The sequence below is a fragment of the Mustela putorius genome, unplaced genomic scaffold (assembly GCF_011764305.1).
Source record: "Mustela putorius furo isolate JIRA1106 unplaced genomic scaffold, ASM1176430v1.1 tig00001094_pilon_pilon_pilon, whole genome shotgun sequence".
In the NCBI taxonomy this organism is placed as follows: domain Eukaryota; kingdom Metazoa; phylum Chordata; class Mammalia; order Carnivora; family Mustelidae; genus Mustela; species Mustela putorius.
In genome coordinates, this window is record NW_025421566.1 from 3,483,232 (window position 1) to 3,504,783 (window position 21,552).

Consider the following 21,552-nt stretch of genomic DNA (forward strand, 5'->3'; position numbering starts at 1 on the left):
GGCATACGCATTTGGCCTCACCATAAAAATCGTACACGTGTGTGCCCAAAAACACTAACATGCATACCCCACCACCACTATGGCCTCGAGCCCACAGGCATAAAAACGTGACACATCGGCGCATGCACACACGCTCATAGCCCTAAGGGTACAGAAGCATGTAAACAAAACCCATCATCTGTGTCATAAAGAACACACACGTAGCCACTCTCTCAATCATTCATACACACACACACACACACACACACACTGACACACTTATACAATCACAACGAGCTCTACGCTCATACACAAAACACACACACGGAGCACACGCAGGCATGCATCCCTGCCCTCCCCCACACACAGCTATGCTTGCAAGCACACGCACACACGACAACACATCCAAGGTCTCCGGCATAGGCGAACACTGTTGACCCTGCTCAAAAAAGAAGTCTGCCCCTGGTGCCCTGCAATCCATAAACATCCACAGAATTGGACACACAGACATTCTCACCTGTCTAAAACACATACTCCAACGCACACTCCCTGAGGATGCAGACATATGCGAGGAAAACACACGACCTCCCTGACATAGAAATGCACACTCAACCGCTCAAGCACACCCACTCGTGCACGCACACGCACAAAAGCCCATGCAAACCCACACTCATTGCCAGCACACATCCTATCTCTGTCACGGACTCAAGCACCCTCAGCCCAAACACTGGACACAGAACTGCGCATGGAAACATACACAGTTTCCCACAACACACACCATAGCTGTCCAGCCCTTGTACAAAGCAGGCCCCAGAGAGACACAGACACACACACAAGCACTACAGGTTGTTTACTGAGGAGAGGCACACAATGCATACACATGGTCGAGGGCATAGGGCCATTCCACATTGCACCTTCACACACACACACACACACACACACACACACACACACACGTCCGTGTGAAGGCGCGGACCTGCCCTCAGCGGCTCCCTCACACATAAACACTCAGGATGTCTGCCATCCCATGGAGCACACCTGCGTTGCCTCACACATCCGTGGAACTGTCCCCTGCACTGCAGGAGGATCTGTTGCCACAGGGAGGGACCGTGAGCGACAGCCTCATCTTTGTTCCTCCCACGACCCTTGGTTTTGCGCTGGAGCTGACCAAGAAGCTGCATGGCATTGCAACTCAGCAATGCAGGGCACAGTTCCAGGTTGAAGGGCAACATAAAAAGCTCTCCAAGCCATGTGAATACGGTGGTACGAGGAGCCCAGGGGACCCCAGGGCCCCACTCGGGAGCACCTTACCCCTCCTGTGCGCCCCGCTCTACAGAACAAGACTTCCCAAGAGAGACCCGCCTCTTCCCTTCCTCTGCCAGATCCTGCTTGGAAGGGTGGGGTTCTGTCCACAGGCCAAGAACGGCTGTGCCCTGGCCCCTTGCTCTCCATCACCCCACCCATGGAATCCAACAGGATGGGGGTTGGAGGGTCCCACCAGGCTTATTGCCTCCTTGCCATTTCCTGTGCCCCCAATATAAAACCACACATGGACACAAGGTGCTTTGTAACTTGTTTATGGCCCTTCTCCCTGACCCTGCAGCTAGGGGCAGGATCCTCTCTAGCGCTGCCCCTGCTGATCCTTGTCCCTTTTGCTGTCCCATGCAGGCTGAGCACCACGGAGAAGAGCCCATGCAGGTCTCTCAACGGTGGAGGCCTCATCAGATTCTTCTTGGTGGTGCAACGCGGATGCTCTGTGATGTCCACTTCCACACAGCTGCCATGCCTTGACACACACACACAGACACACACACACACACAGAGAAACATGAAAATACACACAAAAGTCTTAGCTATTTGTGAAAATGTATGATGCCAGGGATACTGAACGTGATGTTGTGAGCGTGCCTTGTAATCATGGGATCCCAGTTCCTCCACAGCCAGGGCACCGTGACCCTGCTTGGGATGGCCTGGGACCATTCCCAAGGACATGTGAACGATGTGGGAGGACACGCGGGGCTCAGGCATGTGGATGGCCGTCAGGGAGTCGTGGTCCAAGAGTGGGCTGGGACAAGGAGCCCGACTCCCAAAGACAGGCAGGCCATCGCCAACCGAACGAGCGGCAGGAGGACCGAGAGAGAGGCCGACAGCCATGGGAGACACTTCAGGAAAATGGGCTGGGGGAGCCTTGCTTGTCCGGATTGGCCAGGGGTTTTCCGAAGGACAGCATGGCAGGCATGAACCTGCCGGACTAGACCCATCCTCGGCCCTGTGTGTGCGCTCTGAGTTCCCGCAGGCTCACTTCCCACCCTGCCACCTGCTCCATGGGTCCAAGCTCCTCTGAGCCTCAGTTTCCCCGCCACTAAATTGACTGTCCCCTGGCACCCCTGCCCACAGGGCTCTGGACCCAGCCCTCCTGGCTCCTCACCGACAGGTCGTCCTCTCAGCTCATTCCCAGAGGCCGCCTTCCTGCCTCGGGTAGTACTGCAAGGGATTGGGCCACAGGTCCTCGATGATGATCTGGTAGGGGACAAAAGGTGAGCTGAGCACGGGGGCCCCCGACCCCATTCCCCAGCAGTCGGGACTCCAGCATCTGCGCTGCTGACGAAGGCGCAGGGGCCTCACCCCGGCGATCCTGTTGGACCCTGGGCAGCTGGGGTCACACAACCAGTTGAAGAAGTTCAGGCCGCTGGGGTCTCGCCTGCGGCTGGCAGCAGCACCACGTTCATAATCCCAGAACCACCGGACTGGAGTGCAACGAGTCTCCCGATATCCTGCGGGACGAGGAAACTTAAGGGAGGCTCTCCGAGGCCTAGGACCCACGCCAGCTCTCACTCTCAACCGACGACCTGTCCCCCTTCCTGTGCCAAATCCCTGCACTGCCCCGAGGACCCCACACTCCTCCCTTTCCCACCCCCGGGCCCTCATGCCGGGAAGCCCTCCGCCAGCTCCTCTGCACCTCAAGCCCACACCTACCGCCGATGCTAAGGTGATACTCCTTAACGATCACGTCGTTCTGGAAGTAGGGGTTGCTCCCAAAGTAAAACATCAACCTGCAGCGGTACTTGGGACGACCCAGTTCCTCCACCTGCCGCAGGAAAGCAAGAGAGAGGGGGAGGGGGAGGGGTCGTTGACCCTAGGTGTTCTGCGTGACTGACTGACCGCAACTCTCAGCAACTCAAACGCACCCACTCCAGCTCAACCCCCACTCCCAAGGCACCACCGCTGGCCTCAGGCTCCAGGGCTAACCTCTAAATTGGTCATGTAGCTGAGCATGTCTGTGTCCTGGTCACCTATCACAGCTGATAACTGGGGGTGATTCAGGATCTGCCTTGGGTCAAGGAGCCTCCACGTCAAGGGCGCCGGGAAGAGAACCAGGAACGCCCCGGCCCTTCCCCACTGAGAGACAGGGACGGAAGGCGGCCTGTGCAGAAACAGCAGGCACTGGCCCCTCCCAACCTCCCCAGCGCTTGCCCTTTTGTCACCCATGCTCTGCCCTGGGGCATCGCAGGGCTTGGAGGATCCACAGGGCTGAGGCTCCCGGGGCCCAAGAGGGCAAGGCCAAGAGCCCCCCGCCCGCTCTCCCTGCCTATGTCCTCTCTGGCCTGTGCCCGTGCTCAGCGGGGCCAGGAGGCAGTCTGTCACCACTCTGGATGTCTGGATGGGCTCGGTCCCCCTCAAGGCCCCGTTTGCGTGTGTGCTCATCTGAGGCCCTGGGCCCTTGAGGGACCTTCTGTGCCCACAAGGAGGCTGCTCCGCTCGCTGGCAGCATGGCTGCACACCCAGCGTCCTGAGCAAGGGCCTGGCAGAGTCAGCCACACAGGGAGGAAAGGGGTAGGGCGGGAGGAAGGAGACAGAGAGACAGAGACACCCAAACCCGGTCGACAGACGTAGACGTAGGGCTGGGAGTGTTGAGAGAGATAGAGAGAGAGAGAGAGAGAGAGAGAGAGCGCAAGCGCGGGTGGGGGACATGGAGAGGGAGAGGCAGGGAGGGAGGAAACGTGTCTGGGAGCACCTGGGCCAGGGGCCTCGGCCGGCTTCAGGAGGGCCTGTGGAGACAGAGTTGGTAGCACCCGGGGCACCGTGTCCAGGGTCCCGGGGCCCGCTGAAATCAGGCAGCCTGCTGACTGACTATAACTCGGCAACGATACACGGTTTGAAGGACACGGAATGAGGCGGGCAGCCTCTCCATCTGCCCCATTTACCCCCAAATCCTTTCCTTCCAACCTGTGCTCTGAGCCAAGTGGGCTGGGCTTCACTAGGAGTCCAGAGTGTTGACACGGGTTCCGGGACCGCAGAGGCGTGTGGGGGTGTGCTGCAGCCCCAAAGCACTGGCCCGGAGCTTCCACTCACAGAGGACTCCACAGTCTCAGGCTCTGCCTTTCCCGACGCCAATGCGTACTCCCCGCACCCACCTCCTCCCGGACCACCCACTGCTGGACCCCGGCCCCCTAGGCAGTGCAGTAGAAGGGTAGGCCCAGGGATCGGGGCTTTGCGCTCCCTGCGTGCCCAGCGGCCTACTGCTGGCAGGTGCCCATTGCTGGAAGGGTGGGGGCCATGGTTGGGGGAGCCCGGCCCAGCTTCGCACTTCTCTAGCCCCTGGCTCAGGCTCAGGCACTGCTCCCTGCTGCCCTGCTCCCACTGTCCTCCCCAGGGGCCAAAACGCAGCCGGCGCGATGAAGGAAGGATACGGCGCGTGCCCAGAAGCCAGGGATGCCCTGGATGATGGCCCTCCTTCGAGCCAGGTGACCACTCCGCTTCTGATTCATCCTGCGCTTGAGCCGCAGGTAGGCCCTGGTGGCTTGGACATCCACAGAGCGGAGCGCTTCCTGAACCACCTGCAGCGCGGCAAGGGCGGCCCCGGTTGTGTCGGGCCGCGGCACCGGCTCTGCCTGCGACAGCTCCTTCGGCTCCTCGACCTGCTCTGCTTCTGCCACCTCCTCGTCTTCCACCGCCACCACCACCTCGTCTTCCACCGCCACCACCTCCTCGTCTTCCACCGCCACCACCTCCTCGTCTTCCACCGCCAGCACCACCGCCACCTCCTCGTCTTCCACCGCCACCACCTCCTCGTCTTCCACCGCCAGCACCTCCTCGTCTTCCACCGCCACCACCTCCACCTCCCCCACGATATCCTGCACCACAAGCACCAACACCTGCCCAGCGCCGGCGTCCTCTGGGCCACGCGGGGCCTCAGCTACCCGCACAGCCGCGGCCACCAAACCGGCAGCCTCCAGGGCCAGAAGCGCCCCTGCGTGCCCACAGGAGCCGGTCTCCCTGAGGGCAGCCGCCTCCTCACCGCCCCCGTCTGGGACCAAGGTGGTCCCGGATTCTGGGGCAGCTCCGCCTTCCCCGGACCTCGACTCCCTCTCCATGTGGCCGTGCCCCTCAACCCAGGCAGCTGCGGAGGGCAGGCGATGGACGCGGGAACCGCAGGTTCTGGTCCGCGCCCGGCGTCGGCGGCGGGGGCAGCAGCGCCGCCTGTCTGAGTGCGCGGGCCTGGGGCACGCATGCGCACAGGGACCCGGGGCGGAGGGTGCCGCCGCCAAGCGGCGCGCGGCGGGGCGGGCCGGGAGGAGCCACGCATGCGTCCTGGGAGCGACAGAGACTCCGAGCCCCAAGAGGATGGGGGTGCTCCGGGGTCTCGCCCGGGATAGGCCCGTGGGCGTGGCCACCACCCTCCTGGGGCCCTTGTAGGCGCCAGAGCTAGCCAGGAAGGCCGCCCGGGACGCTCCCCCGCGGTGCCCTCCGCGCCTCCCAACCCCTAACGTTTCTGCACAGACACCTCGCAGGCCTTCCCGCCGGTGCCCTCGTGTCACAGTCCCGCTCTTCCCTTTCACATCGTTCCTCTGGGACCCCTCTCCTCTCGCTAGCAGTTGAAATCCAACGGCTGAATCCTGTGTCTCCCCGCAGCCCGAAAGCCTCCCACGCTCCTTCTTAGTGGAACCCGAGGAAAGCCCTGGGGGCATCGGCTGGTGCTCCAACGGAGCCGCGTCAGTGTTGTCGGGCTTTTGCCCTGGAACAACCCAGTGGTGGACGGAGCCAGGAGCCTACCACCAAGCTGCTGCGTGCAGGGGCCACCCCCCTCCACACCCCAGCACCACCCCGCTCCACCCAGCTGTCCTTCAGAGAAGGAATCTGCTCACAATGTCCTTGCCCTGAAATTACGTAGCCATGAGCCACAGTCCCTGGCCACCAGGGGGTGCACACAGAGCTTCTAAGCCGGCCTCAGCCAGCTCCCCCAGTGGCACTGGGAGGCATGCTGACGAGCCAGACTTTAAGTCCGAGGACCAACTGCATCTTTCTGGGAGCCCGCCGCTGCTAAAACCGCTCTCCCGCTGGACTTTCCTCTGCCCGACCTCTTTCCCTCTCCCGTCTGTGTCTCCTTTCCTCTTTGCGTTCTCTTCCGTCGCCGCCAGACCTTCATGCAAGGGCTCTCGGGGTCTTCCTTGCAACTTTGCTCCGAGTGCTCCCTTTGTCTGGGTCCCTCGCTGAGTGGAGTACCAGCCCGGGAGGGGATGGCGCACCAACCAGGTGCGCATTGACAGCACAGGTGTCCTTTCTCAGCAGGTCCTTCGGGTCCGAACCACCCCTCATGCAGGTGCACTCCAGGGGGGGATCATGGGCCACATAGGACGCCGGCCACCAGAGGTGTGAGGAAGTCCCCGCGGGGCATGGCAAGGCTGCCAGCCTTGCGCTTGCCTCATGGGAGGGCCTCACATACCAAGGATGGGTGGGTGTGTCCTGGGGGTTTTGGAGCCGAAAGAAGCAGGAGGAGCTTCCTGGAGATGAAGGGCAGGCTGCTTGGTGGGCCCAAGTGTCTCCGTTGCCCACGTTAGCTGTCAGTGCAGAGAGGGACGCCTGCAGTGAGAAAAAGGCATGGCCGCCTGTGGCGAGCAGGCAAATTATCTGAGACTGTCCCTGAAAAGGTCCCGGCGTTGGCGTGACTGGTGCAATCCAAACTGACCTAGAGGAGGGTCCTGAGGGTCCTGAGGCAGAAGTGCCCTCGAAACAGCACAGCCTTGCAGATGGGGGAGGCTGCCGTGGTGACAGACAGAGGGGGGAGACAGGGAGCCTGGGAGGAGAGGCACCATAGCCCAGGGGGAGAAGAAGAGCTGGGGAGTGAGGGGGGCGATGGGAAGGACGGACAGAGTTGAGGACGGACACGAGTGTGCAGGTGTGGGGAGGGAGACACAGCGACGGAGCGAGGAAGGCCGGAGGCACAGAGGGAGGCTTTGGTCGTACAGAGGGTGCAAGGCGTACTGGCCCGAAACACATACCGCCTATGCAGAAGGGACCCCCCCCAACACACACCCGATTGCGGAAGCCAAGGGTCCGCTGAGCAGAGCTCCATCCAGTGGTGTCAAAGAGGTCAGCAATCGTGTTCCCTGAAAACACCGGTCAGACAGCCAAAGAGGAAGTCACGAAGTCACGGCGGCGGCGGAGAGGGTGGAAACAGACAGGGGCTTACACAGGAACCGGGTCTAGCAATCGTGGGCGCCAGGCGGCCCCGGTCAGTAAGGAGTCTTCACAGCCATCTAGGATGATGTAGACGACGGCACAACGGGCAGCCTTTAAAAAGCTGCCCCTGCCTACGCCCCGTGCGAGAGACTGACCTTTTCGTCCCGTAACCACAGAGCATTTGAAAGTGGGACGAGTGAGAGTGATGAGTGACCTGAGGACCTAGGCGTGGCCCCGGAGATCCCTCCCCCTCGCTGGCCGGCAGTAAGAGCGGGGCTGTTCCTCTGTTCCCAAGGATGCGTCAACACATGGCTTACGGCGCTGGTAGCCAAGGACTCCTCGAAGACTACTGAGACAGCCCCGGCCTCATCTCACTCCACGTTGAAGAAGACGGGGCCCAGGGCCCAGGCAGATTGTCTCTCCGCGAGAGAAATTCATACAAAACCCAAGTCGGGCCAACGGCCCCGCATCTGTGGCAAAGCAGAGACTCACCAGGGCCAAAGGCCATTATGCAGGCCCAGCTGCGCTGATATGGGCCCAGGCAGGGATGCGACATCAGAGACGTGACGGCACAGGCCTGGCCTCCACAGCATTGTTTCTGTGCCAGAGAGGATGACCGTGTCAGCAAGAGGCAGGCCCCTTGCCAGACCGGTAGCGAGCACGGGCACTGGGGTCCAAGGGAAAATGAACTACAGGCCCAGCCCTGCTGTGTTCAGTGGATGTGCTTGAGGACATCCCCAGGGAGCCCTCTGGAGGACTGGCATCGCCATCCCCCAAACCCAGACACTGGCCATGTTTGGCGCTGGCTCATCCTTCCCTAGCCTTGAACTCTGTCTTTACCCCAGGGAAGACATGAGACCTGATAGCTGGCCTTTTGTTCATCAACTCCCGCTGCCCAGCACCACCATCCGCACGGGCAGGACCTCCCCCCGCTGGGATGCCGTCCCAGAGCTTCTGTGTCCTAGACCTCTGGGCAAGCATGAGGGCCCATCCCTTCCTCGGAATGGGGATTCCAAGGCAGCATCGTAAGCACCAACCTTACACCAGGAGCTCAGGCACACCACCTGCTCCTTTCTGAGAAGGAGCTCATTCGTGAGCCTCCACACAGGAACATACAGGAACACGGGTGACATCGGTCTTCTACATTTCAGTGGTTTTCCTCGGGGGCCTCAGTCGACCTTGTCTTTCACCCCGGCACCAGGCTCCGTGGGAAGTTTTCACGGCGGCTTTCTGGTCAAGGGCGATGCTTCCTCATATGCATCTCAGCAGCGTGAACCTCCCTGGGTGGGACAGATATTCAGACACACACACACATGGACACACGGGCACTCAGGCACTCAGAAGGGGGCTCTGCATTCCCACACCTGGCCCCTGAAACCAAAGAAAGGAGATGGCACATGTACACAAGGACACACACACACGGCTGCTGCACATATACGCGCGCACACACACACACACACACACACAGAGTGAAAATACAAACACACCCCATCGGGCTCCTTTCAAACACACAGACACACACATAAACACGTGCTCACGCAAAAACACCGAACACACTAAATACACACATGTATCTCTGCAACTCAGGCATGTACATCAGACATGCATGCTGGCACAGAGGTGCTCGTAAGCACACACACACACACACACACACACACACACACACACACACCATAGAGCTCTCACAGAACGTCTCTCTGGCACAGGCATAGACATTTGGTCCCAACTCAAAAGGACGTTCCCAGGTGTGACCTGGGACACTCGCAGTCACACACACACAAGAGACCACATCCAAAGCCTCTAGCAGACAGGCATACACAACTGACCCCAGCACATCGGAGCATGCACACTCACACAAACTTACCCTTGAGGAAAGGGAAGAATGTAAGCAAAACCCTTGTTCTGCATCCTCAAAGAACGCACATGTACGCAAGCCTGCACACACACACACACACACACACACACACGCACACACGCAGCAGGCGAGCAGTTTGTGAACCCACTGTACACACTACATACACACTCGTGCATATGGATCTGAGGCCTGCACACCATCCCTTGCATGGAGACACATAGGCGCTTGCAAAAACACTCGGGACACACCCAGTTGCCACAAGGACTCTGGCACAGGCATACGCATTTGGCCTCACCATAAAAATCGTACACGTGTGTGCCCAAAAACACTAACATGCATACCCCACCACCACTATGGCCTCGAGCCCACAGGCATAAAAACGTGACACATCGGCGCATGCACACACGCTCATAGCCCTAAGGGTACAGAAGCATGTAAACAAAACCCATCATCTGTGTCATAAAGAACACACACGTAGCCACTCTCTCAATCTCTCATACACACACACACACACACACACACACACACTGACACACTTATACAATCACAACGAGCCCTACGCTCATACACAAAACACACACACGGAGCACACGCAGGCATGCATCCCTGCCCTCCCCCACACACAGCTATGCTTGCAAGCACACGCACACACGACAACACATCCAAGGTCTCCGGCATAGGCGTACACTGTTGACCCTGCTCAAAAAAGAAGTCTGCCCCTGGTGCCCTGCAATCCATAAACATCCACAGAATTGGACACACAGACATTCTCACCTGTCTAAAACACATACTCCAACGCACACTCCCTGAGGATGCAGACACATGCGAGGAAAACACACGACCTCCCTGACATAGAAATGCACACTCAACCGCTCAAGCACACCCACACGTGCACGCACGCGCACAAAAGCCCATGCAAACCCACACTCATTGCCAGCACACATCCTATCTCTGTCACGGACTCAAGCACCCTCAGCCCAAACACTGGACACAGAACTGCGCATGGAAACATACACCCACAACACACACCATAGCTGTCCAGCCCTTGTACAAAGGAGGCCCCAGAGAGACACAGACACACAAACATGCACTACAGGTTGTTTACTGAGGGGAGGCACACAATGCATACACATGGTCGAGGGCATAGGGCCATTCCCCATTGCCCCTTCACACACACACACACACACACACACACACACACACACACACACGTCCGTGTGCAGGCGCGGACCTGCCCTCAGCGGCTCTCTCACACATAAACACTCAGGATGTCCGCCATCCCATGGAGCACACCTGCATTCCCTCACACATCCGTGGAAATGTCCCCTGCACTGCAGGAGGATCTGTTCCCACAGGGAGGGACCGTGAGCGACCGCCTCATCTTTGCTCCTCCCACGACCCTTGGTTTTGCGCTGGAGCTGACCAAGAAGCTGCATGGCATTGCAACTCAGCAATGCAGGGCACAGTTCCAGGTTGAAGGGCAACAGAAAAAGCTCTCCAAGCCATGTGAATACCGTGGTACGAGGAGCCCAGGGGACCCCAGGGCCCCACTCGGGAGCACCTTACCCCTCCTGTGTGCCCCGCTCTACAGAACAAGACTTCCCAAGAGAGCCCCGCCTCTTCCCTTCCTCTACCAGATCCTGCTTGGAAGGGTGGGGTTCTGTCCACAGGCCAAGAACGGCTGTGCCCTGGCCCCTTGCTCTCTCCATCACCCCACCCATGGAATCCAACAGGATGGGGGGTTGGAGGGTCCCACCAGGCTTATTGCCTCCTTGCCATTTCCTGTGCCCCCAATATAAAACCACACATGGACACAAGGTGCTTTGTAACTTGTTTATGGCCCTTCTCCCTGACCCTGCAGCTAGGGGCAGGATCCTCTCTAGCGCTGCCCCTGCTGATCCTTGTCCCTTTTGCTGTCCCGTGCAGGATGAGCACCACGGAGAAGAGCCCATGCAGGTCTCTCAACGGTGGAGGCCTCATCAGATTCTTCTTGGTGGTGCAACGCGGATGCTCTGTGATGTCCACTTCCACACAGCTGCCATGCCTTGACACACACACACACAGACACACACACACACACACACACACACACACACAGAGAAACATGAAAATACACACAAAAGTCTTAGCTATTTGTGAAAATGTATGATGCCAGGGATAGTGAACGTGATGTTGTGAGCGTGCCTTGTACTCATGGGATCCCAGTTCCTCCACAGCCAGGGCACCGTGACCCTGCTTGGGATGGCCTGGGACCATTCCCAAGGACATGTGAACGATGTGGGAGGACACGCGGTGCTCAGGCATGTGGATGGCCGTCAGGGAGTCGTGGTCCAAGAGTGGGCTGGGACAAGGAGCCCGACTCCCAAAGACAGGCAGGCCATCGCCAACCGAACGAGCGGCAGGAGGACCGAGAGAGAGAGGCCGACAGCCATGGGAGACACTTCAGGAAAATGGGCTGGGGGAGCCTTGCTTGTCCGGATTGGCCAGGGGTTTTTCCGAAGGACAGCATGGCAGGCATGAACCTGCCGGACTAGACCCATCCTCGGCCCTGTGTGTGCGCTCTGAGTTCCCGCAGGCTCACTTCCCACCCTGCCACCTGCTCCATGGGTCCAAGCTCCTCTGAGCCTCAGTTTCCCCGCCACTAAATTGACTGTCCCCTGGCACCCCTGCCCACAGGGCTCTGGACACAGCCCTCCTGGCTCCTCACCGACAGGTCGTCCTCTCAGCTCATTCCCAGAGGCCGCCTTCCTGCCTCGGGTAGTACTGCAAGGGATTGGGCCACAGGTCCTCGATGATGATCTGGTAGGGGACAAAAGGTGAGCTGAGCACGGGGCCCCCGACCCCATTCCCCAGCAGTCGGGACTCCAGCATCTGCGCTGCTGACGATGGCGCAGGGGCCTCACCCCGGCGATCCTGTTGGACCCTGGGCAGCTGGGGTCACACAACCAGTTGAAGAAGTTCAGGCCGCTGGGGTCTCGCCTGCGGCTGGCAGCACCACGTTCATAATCCCAGAACTACTGGACTGGAGTGCAATGAATCTCCCGATATCCTGCGGGACGAGGAAACTTAAGGGAGGCTTTCCGAGGCCTAGGACCCACGCCAGCTCTCACTCTCAAATGACGACCTGTCCCCCTTCCTGTTCCAAATCCCTGCACTGCCCCGAGGACCCCACACTCCTCCCTTTCCACCCCCGGGCCCTCATGCCGGGAAGCCCTCCGCCAGCTCCTCTGCACCTCCAGCCCACACCTACCGCTGATGCTAAGGTGATACTCCTTAACGATCATGTCGTTCTGGCTTGGAGGATCAACAGGGCTGAGGCTCCAGGGCCCAAGAGGGCAAGGCCAAGAGTCCGCCCACTCTCCATGCCTATGTCCTCTCTGGACTGTGCCCGTGCTCGGCTGGGTCAGGAGGCAGTCAGTAACCACTCTGGATGTCTGGATGGGCTCGGTCCCCCTCACGGCCCCGTTTGCTTGTGTGCGCACCCAAGGCCCTGGGCCCTTGAGGGACCTTCTGTGCCCACAAGGAGGCTGCTCCGCTCGCTTGCAGCATGGCTGCACACCCAGGGTCCTGAGCAAGGGCCTGGCAGAGTCAGCCACACTGGGAGGAATGGGGTAGGGCGGGAGGAAGGAGACAGAGAGACAGAGACACCCAAACCCTGACGACAGACGTAGACGGAGGGCTGGGTGGGTTGAGAGAGAGAGAGAGAGGGAGCAAGCGAGCGAGCGCGGGTGGGGGACATGGAGAGGGAGAGGTAGGGAGCGAGGAAACGTGTCTGGGAGCACCTGGGCCAGGGGCCTCGGCCGGCTACAGGAGGGCCTGTGGAGACAGAGTTTGTAGCACCCAGGCACCGTGTCCAGGGTCCCAGGGCCCGCTGAAATCAGGCAGCCTGCTGACTGACTCTCAATGAGTGCAAGCGCACCACAGAACCTTAGGTCTCCCGGGAACTCTCAACGATACACGGTTTGTAGGACACGGAATGATGCGGGCAGCCTCTCCATCTGCCCCATTTACCCCCAAATCCTTTCCTTCCAACATGTGCTCTGAGCCATGTGGGACTGGGCATCACTAGGAGTCGAGAGTGTTGAAACGGGTTCCATACAGCCAAGGCCTTGGGGTGCACAGCAACAAAGCACTGGCCCGGAGCGTCTACTCAGAGAGGACTCCACAGGTCTCAGCCCCTGCCTTTCCCACCAACGCCCATGCCCGCACCCTCGTCCTCCGGGACCACCCTCTACTACACCCCGGCACCTAGGCTGTGCAGTAGAAGGTTGTGCCCACTCCTCTGGGGTTTCGCCCACTGCTGGCAGTGGGGACTACTGCTGGCAGGTGCCCACTCCTGGAGGGGTGGGGCCCTTAGATGGGGGAGCGGGGCCCTTCTTCTCAGCACTCCTGCCCCTGGCTCAGGCTCTGCTCCCTTCTGCCCTGCTCCCACTGTGGTCCACAGGAGCCAAAACCCAGCCGGCGCGATGAAGGAAGTATACGGCGCGTGCCCAGAAGCCAGGGATGCCCTGGATGATGGCCCTCCTTCAAGCCAGGTACCACTCCGCTTCTGATTCATCCTGCGCTTGAGCCGCAAGTAGGCCCTGGTGGCTTGGACATCCACAGAGCGGAGCGCTTCCTGAACCACCTGCAGAGCGGCAAGTGCGGCCAGGCTGTGTCGGGCCTGGCCACCGGCTCTGCCTGCGACATCTCCTTCCGCTTCTCCACCCGCTCTGCGTGCGCCACCTCCTCGTCTTCCACCGCCAGCACATCCTCGTCTTCCACCGCCGGCACCTCCTCATCCGCCACGATATCCTCCACCACCAGCACCAACTCCTGGCCCCCACAGCCTCCTCTCGGCCCTGCTGGGCCTCAGCTTCATGCACAGCCGTGACCACCACCTCCGCATGCCCGCGGGAGCCGGTCTCCCTGAGGGCAGCCGCCTCCTCACCGCCCCCGTCTGGGACCAAGGTGGTCCCGGATTCTGAGGCAGCCCCGCCTTCCCAGGACCACGACTCCCTCTCCATGTGGCCGTGGCCCTGAGCCTGGGCAGCTGCGGAGGGCAGGCGATGAATGGGGCACCCGCAGGTTCAGCTCGGACACCTGGGAACCAGGGTGGGCAGCTGCCTCTTATCCGAGTGCGCGGGTCTGGGGCACGCATGTGCACAGGGCCTCCGTGCATCCGGGGCTGAGATAGCGGACACAGCGTGCTCGCGGGTAGTCACGCATGCGGCCCGGGAGGGATACAGACTCCGATCCCTGCGCAGAACGCTGGTTCCTCCGAGGTCTAACCAGCTATGGGGCAGGGGGCTTGTCCCTGGCAGGCCCCAGTGCCAGCCAGGAAGCCTGCCCTTGCCCGCCACCGGGGTGGCTTCCGCGCCTCTCAACCCCTCTCGTTTTTTTCGGAGACACATCTCAGGCCTTCCCCACAAGTGCCCAGGTTATCACAGGGCCACTCGCCCCTTTCTCATCAGTCCGTCCAGGACCCCTCGCCTGTCACCCGCAATTGAAATCCAGCAGCTGAATCCCGTGTCTGCCCCGAACGCCTCCCGAGCACCTTCTCAGCAGAATGGGAGAAAAGCCCTGGGGGCATCAGCTGGTGCTCCAACTGAGCCACATCACTGTCCTGTGGTTTTCCCCTTGACCTGCCCAGTGGTGGAGGGAATAGGAGCCTACCACCAAGGTGCTGGGTGCTGGGACCATCTGCCTCCCGAGCCCACCACCTCCCACCCGGCTTTCCTTAAAGAAGGACACCGCACACAAAATACTTTCCCTGAATTAAATTAGCGGAAAAAAGAGCCAAGGACCCTGGCCACCTGGGTGCCCACAGAGCCGCAAAGCAGCTTCAGGGGAGGTCCGCGATCAGACTGGGAAGCATGCTAATGGGCCAGACTTTTAATCCAAAGAGAAACTCTGCACACTGTCTGACCAAGCCAGTGGCCAAACTCTCCCACTGTGCTTTCCTCTGTCCGACTCCTTTCCCCTTTTTCTCTGTGTCTCTTTTCCTCTTTGCTTTCTCCTTCATCACCGGACTTTCTTGCTAGGGCTCTTGTGTCTTTCCTCTAGCTCTGCTCCAAGTTCTGCCTTAGTCTGTGTCCGCCACTGAGTGGAGTACCAGCCGGGGAGGGGACGGACGGACAGTGAGCACTGACAGCACATGTGCCCTTTCTCTGGTACTCACCACGTCCTTCCGGTCCGAACCACACCTCATAGAGTCCAAGAGCCAAGGGGGACGGGGGTACTGTGGTGGGCGGGATAGGACACATGCCGCCTGAGGGGTCAGGAAGGCCTCCTGAGTGACGGCAAGGCCATCAGCCTTGTGGTTGCATCATGGGAGGGCCTCCTTTAAAAGGAACGGGTCAGTGTGTCCTGGGGAGGGATTTTGACCGCAAAGAAGCAGGAGGAACTCCCTTGGCGCTAAGTGCAGGGTGTGTGGTCGCCACAAGTGTCACTCTCTCAATCTGCTTCTCAACACAAACAAACACCCCTGCAGGGAGAGAAAAATGCATGGCTGTCTATGGGGAGATGAAAAATGTCTGAGACAGTCCTTGAGACTGCGCAGACTGCGGAATTCCTGGTACAATCTAAACTGACCAGCATGTGCCTTCCTGCCCAAGCCGTTGGAGGAGGCTCCTCCTGGGATTACTGCAGGAAAAGGAGCAAAGCCCTGGAGAGGGAGAAGGCTCTGGTGGGGACAGCGGGAGGGGGATGAGAGGGAGTCTGGGAGGAGAGAGAGAGAAGCCCAGAGAAGAAGAGCTGGCGGAATGGGAGGGAGGGAGAGAAGGGAAGAGAGGCACAGGGGCAGGTGGGAGAGGAGTGTGCTCCAATGGGGAGGGAGAGACAGGCAGGGAGCTGCGAGGAAGGGTTAGGCAGGGCGGGAAGGACGGGTAGGCCTCCAGCTGAATTCATACTTTGCAAGGCGTATAGACCCAGAGGACACATTGCCTGTGAGGAAGGGACCCGCCCCCCAATCGTGGGAAAGCCAAAAATGGGCTGAGCAGAGCTAAATCCAGTGGTGTCCAGGAGGGCAGCTGTCACGTTTCCCGAAAACATGAGACAGCGAGTGAGGAAGTCACAGAGGAATAGAGGGTGGAAACAGTCAGGGAGTACACAGTCACCAAGTAGTGCAATTGTGGACTGCCCTGTGTCAGTAATGGGGCTGCTCAGTAATGGGGCTTCACGGCACTGGAGTACGATGTGGACGACAGCAGAACGAGCAGGTTTTGAAAAGCTGGCCACGTCTATGCTACGAACGAGAGACTGGCCTTTTAGTCCCAAAGTCACAAAGAATTTGAAAGTGGGAGGAGTGAGGCTAAAACCTCCGAAGATGGACGCTGCCCTACATGGTCGGAGCAGCCTGTGTGCACTTGGCCCTTAACCAGGGGAGCATGCTGCATGGGGTGTTGGTGAGGACTAGGTGTGCCCTCTGGAGGCATTTCCCTTTTAGTGGTCTAACTGGATAGAGGGTATTGGGCACTTTCCTTCAGACCCTGGGGAAGGAGGCATATCAGCCTCAGGGTCAGCATGGGTCAGACAGCACACGGGTGGGTGTCCTGGGTCTCGCATTCAGCTATACTCTGCCCTCTCCTCTACGGACCATCTGGGGACACGGATCCAAAATCCTAGGGAAGCCGCGAACTGGGGATCACGGGGCAGCGTGGGGTTGCCTATCCGTGAGCTAGTCTCTGGACATGTGAGTGTGTGACTTTTGGGTGCCTGGGAGGGTGAGGGAGTGTGTGCACGTCAGGACATGAGAGTGACCGAACCACCGTGTGTTGGGTGCGGGGTGTTGGCTTTGCTCCTGAGTGTATGCGTCGGGGTATGTGAGTGGCTAAATATTCTGAGGCTTAGGGCGGTTTGAAACCGATGGTGTCCGTGTGTGTGTGTGTGTGTGTGTGACACACACTCTCCCTGGCATTCATTCTTCCGTCCAGCCACGTGGACCAGAATGACAGTGTCATCTTTCCTACCTTCCCTCGTCCCACTTTCCCCTCTCCAACAGTCCCTCCACAGGGCCTGGCCCCCACTCGCTCCCGCTGTATCTGGGGCTGAGGATGACTGTGTCAGCAAGGGCCTGGGCACGCCTGTTTAGAAGAAAGGAGAGCACTGGCTCTGGGGTTCAAGAGACTAATGAAACTACCGTCCCACCCTTGCTGTGTCTGAGCTCATCCACCAGGGGGCATCTCTGGAAGAGGGTCCTAGCCATCTACCAAAACTTGACACTGGACATGTCTGGCCCTGGCTCGTCCTTCCCTTTCCTTGTCCTCTGTCATTTCCCCAGGGAAGACATGAGCCCTTTCAGTCAGCTGGCCTTTCGCTCATCTCCTCTCCCCGCCCACCTCCACCATCCCCGGGGGAAGGACCTCCGCCACACCGGGATGCAGTCCCAGAGCTTGTGTGACCTAGACCTCTGGGCAAGCATGCATATTCCCTTCCACGGGAATAAGGATGCCCAGGCAGCGTGGTAAGCATCGAAGGGAATCCCATGAGCTCCGGCACCCCATGAAGAAGACCGTGTGCGAGCGTACCCACAGTAACACACGTAAGCACGGCTGACATCGCTCTTCGACATTTTTAATAAATTCACAGGAGGCCTCAGTCGGCCCTGGGTTTCTTCCCGACACCAGGCTCGAGGTGGGTCCCTGCTCGAGGGCCCAAGCTGATCATTCGGCTCCCTCTGAAAGGTCCTGGACTCTTTCCGGTCAAGCGCAAGGCTCTTGCGTATTCACCTCAACATGCTGAAGTTCCTGGGAGAGACGGATACACAGACACACAGACACACAGGCACACAGGCACACATGAGGAGGCCGGTGAGTATCCTCTATGGGCCATACACAGGTTTGCTAGAGGGTTCAAGACCCTTCGGGGATCAGAGGTCATTCTGCCCTGCCCCTCTCCCCGGGCCTCGATGGCGATCGCCTGACATGTCCTCCAACCACGTAGCAAATAGCTCTGTGCATGCTGGCCAGTGTTCTCTGGATGTTTGCGGTGGGCACAGGAGATTGCCCTGGGAGATGGCTGGGAAAACTCTACCGATGAACACAGAAAGGTAACGGGGTGACGCATGAGCCTTCACACCAGGGAACCCAAACTCTGTGCCAAGGATGGCAAGAGGCACTGAGGCGGTGCCCAAAGCTGAGGCGCCTGCTTCTCCAGCTCTGCTTGTTGGTGTGGCCTGACCCGCGTGCCTCAAGCTTCCCAGGCAGAACCAGTTTGACACCGCACTCCCTGACTCATGCTGATGCCCTTTGCACACGGGGTCACCGCCTCTTGAGCGTTCCGCTGAGCCGCCGTTTCTTCATGTGGGACGCCCAGGTCCCACGGAGGCCTACGGAGCATTTTCTGCACCCACGCCCCGGTCTTCTCACCTGCACTCCTCTCAGTTCCTCCGCTGGGGCCTTCTTCCTCATGTAGTACTGCAGGGGATTGGGCCACAGGTCGTCCATGACGATCTGGCAGGGGAAACGGGGCGGGGCTCAGAGGCCCATCCCAGTCGGCTGGGGAACACAGCCAGGTTCACGTGCGCGGTCTGTCCCCGGGACCCACCTCAGCTATCCTGCTAGACCCGGCAAAGCTGTGGTCAGAGAGCCAGTTGAAGAAGTTTAGGCTGCTGTTGTGGTGTCTGCGGCTACGGGCCTCCCGTTCATAACAGGGGTGCCACTGGATGGGAGTGGAATGAGACGGCTCGTACCCTGCAGGAAGATGGGTACGTGCGAAGGCGCTGCCTAATGCATCAGGTGCAACCCTGCCGCCTCCACCTGCTGCCACCCCTCCACGCAGAGGGCCCCCTTACCAGCAGCCCTGAGGACATACTCCTTCTCAACGACTTCATTGCGGAAGTAGGAGTTCTTGCGAAAGAAGAGCAGGACCCTGCGGCGATCACAGGGAGAACCCGAGTTCCTCCACCTGCCGGGCGGCAAAGTGGGGAGGAGGGTTGAAATCTCTGTCCAGCAGACCCTTGCCCTCCTGGCCTTGGGGAGAAATCGCTTCTGTTATCCCCTCTTCTCCCATCCCCCAGGCCGGCCTCCATCTCCCGGGCCAGACCTGCAAATCCGTCATGGAGCCAAGTATGCCTTCATCTTGCTCACTGAGCATGGCTGACAGCTGCGGGTGGTTCCCAAACTGCTTCGGGTCAAGGACTCTCCCAGGGCTGGAGAAGAAAGAGCTACAACAACGGAGCAAGTCTGCACAGCAAGTGCAGCCTTGGGTCCCTACCACTGGGACCCACTCCCTCCTCACAGATTGTGTCAAGGCCCCCTGCGCCCCCGCACGGCCCGCTGCATTCGTTAAGTCAGGTGGTTCCCTGCTGGGCGCTAACAGAGAAAGCTGGACCCACGGCCCCCTGCCCGGCACATCGAGGACAACCTGCGGCCCCACCGGGCACCCCCGCCGGAAGCAGGAATTCGAAACCGTCCCCGAACACGGAGGCGTGAGCCCGGGGCCCCTGCCACAGGAGTCTCCTGCACTAGCCCGGCCACATCGGGGTCCCTCCATGAAGGTAGCAAGGATACAGCCTTGGCCCAGAAGCCAGGGATGCCCCGGATGAGGGCGCTTCGGTGTTCCAGGTGTGACGCCGCCGCCTCTGCCACAACCTGAGCTTGAGCCCAGAGCAGGCCCCGCTGGCGTCTTTGTGCAGGGGCTCCAGCTCTGACTGCAGGGCCGCGAGAGCCTGGAGCGGGGACGGGGGCGGACCTGGCCGTGCCTCTGGCTGTTCTTCCCCTTCCCGCTTCTCCTGCAGCTCCTGCGCGTCTCCCTCCTTCTGGCTCCCCTCCCAGGCCTCTTCCCTCCTGTCTTCCTTCTCCTCCTCCTGCACAGGTACCTCTGCAACCTCATCCTCAACAGCCTCCTCATCCTCCTCCTGGCCCTCCTCTTCCTCAGCCTTTTCAGGCTCCTCCACCTCCTCCACCTGCTCCTCTTCCTCAGTCTTCTCTTCCCCCTCAGGCTCCATCTCTTTCTTCTTCTCCACCACCTCCTCCTCCTCAACATCCTCAACCTCCCTCTCCTTGTCCCTGCCACCCTCGGCCTGCTCAGCCTCTTCGGCTTCCTCCTCAGCCTCCTGCCACTCCTGCTCTTCTGCCACGTCTTTCTCCATCCCAAGCTCCTCTTCCTCTTCCGTCACCTCCTCAGCTTCTCTAGCCTTCTCCTCTGCCTCCTCTTCCTCCTTCTCTGGCTCCTCTGGCTCCTCTCCCTCCTCTGTCCCCTTCTCCTCAGCCGCCTCCTCTGTGGGCTTCACGTCCTCCATCTCCTCCTCAGGCGCCCCCTCCTCAGTCCCCAGCTCCCCTTCTTCCTCCGCTACTTCCCACGCACCAGTCTCCTCAGCCTCCTCTTCCTCCCCATCCTCCTGCCGGTTCTCCTCAGCCTCCTCCTCGGACTCCTCGGACTCCTCCAACTCGTCGTCCTCCTCCTCGGTCTCCTCTCCCTCCTCAGCCTCCCCGTCTTCCTCAGCCTCACTCTCAACCTCCCTAGCCTCGTCGTCATCGTCCTCCTCCTCCTCAGTCTCCCCGGGGTCCTCCGCCACGCCGACCACCACAAGTTGCCACACCAACATTAGGTCATCCCCGACGAGCACAAGCTCCACCGCCAGGATGGCGCCCTCTCTCTCCCAACGGCCTTCCTCTTGCTGCCCAGGCTCTGCCGCCATCCCACCGCCTAGGCCCAGCAGCACCTTCGCCTCTCTTGCAGGGGTGGGGCTATATGTCCACGGACAGCCGCGTCCTGATGGACCTCTCCCTCGACTGAGTTGGTCAGGATTCGGGGGCAGTCCCGTGTCCCACGTGGCGCCCGGCTGGGGCAGCTGCAGGGGAACGGAGCAGGGGAGGGGGTGAGCGCGCGGCTCCCGCAGGCGGCCGGACAGTGGAGCTCTGCGGCCCTGCGAACGGTGGAGGGTGGACGTCCCGCCGTCTCCTCCCGGAAGCCAGCGGAGTCTGGGACGCATGCGCACAAGGGCTTCCGGCCAGGAGCCCACGGGGCAGAGGTGGAGGCGGCACGCTTCGGGTCTTGGCGCCCAGGAGGCCTGATCCGCGCCCAGGACAATGGCGGGACCCCAGGCCCCAGGAGCCTCAAGGCGGTGGGCGTGGCCGCCACAGGCCCTGCCCCTCACCCCCTGCTGGAGGCGGCCAGGGAGGCAGCCAGTGCGCCTCCTCCGGGATGGCCTCGGGCTCTACCTAAGGAGCCCCAGGCCCCAGTGCCCACAACTCCTTCCCCTCCATCCCGTCGCCTCCTTTAGCACGCTCTCCGCCCGGTGTTTGTAGCCTGTCAAGGAGAAACTGTCCCTGGCC

The 21,552-nt window shown here is 60.3% G+C and overlaps 1 protein-coding gene, 1 long non-coding RNA gene and 1 pseudogene across 2 annotated transcripts; all 3 read right to left on the reverse strand.

Annotated features, from left to right (window-relative positions):
- Positions 1–1,676: 1,676 nt before the first annotated feature.
- Positions 1,677–5,354, reverse strand: LOC123393959 (testis-specific Y-encoded protein 8-like). The gene is made up of 6 exons (XM_045087316.1): positions 4,671–5,354; positions 3,229–3,306; positions 2,956–3,067; positions 2,605–2,753; positions 2,408–2,499; positions 1,677–1,765 (listed from the first exon to the last, which is right to left on the reverse strand). The coding sequence occupies exons 1-5, from the start codon at positions 5,352–5,354 to the stop codon at positions 2,428–2,430; spliced, it is 1,095 nt and encodes a 364-aa protein (XP_044943251.1). The 3' UTR covers positions 1,677–1,765; positions 2,408–2,427.
- A 5,759-nt stretch (positions 5,355–11,113) lies between these two features.
- Positions 11,114–12,298, reverse strand: LOC123393971. Its single transcript, XR_006608776.1, has 3 exons — positions 12,199–12,298; positions 12,003–12,094; positions 11,114–11,339 (listed from the first exon to the last, which is right to left on the reverse strand). It is a non-coding gene; the product is annotated as an uncharacterized LOC123393971 (long non-coding RNA).
- A 5,559-nt stretch (positions 12,299–17,857) lies between these two features.
- Positions 17,858–20,915, reverse strand: LOC123393960 (annotated as a pseudogene).
- Between the last annotated feature and the right edge of the window lie 637 nt (positions 20,916–21,552).

Bases quoted from the DNA above. Each gene is read 5' to 3' on its own strand.
- LOC123393959 (XM_045087316.1), bottom strand. From the start codon at position 5,354: ATGGAGAGGGAGTCGAGGTCCGGGGAAGGCGGAGCTGCCCCAGAATCC. The intron at 3,307-4,670 runs GTATCCTTCCTT...GACCCAAGGCAG, and splicing joins CTGGCTTCTGGGCACGCGCC to ATCCTGAATCACCCCCAGTT. The intron at 3,068-3,228 runs GTTAGCCCTGGA...TTCCTGCGGCAG, and splicing joins GCTACATGACCAATTTAGAG to GTGGAGGAACTGGGTCGTCC.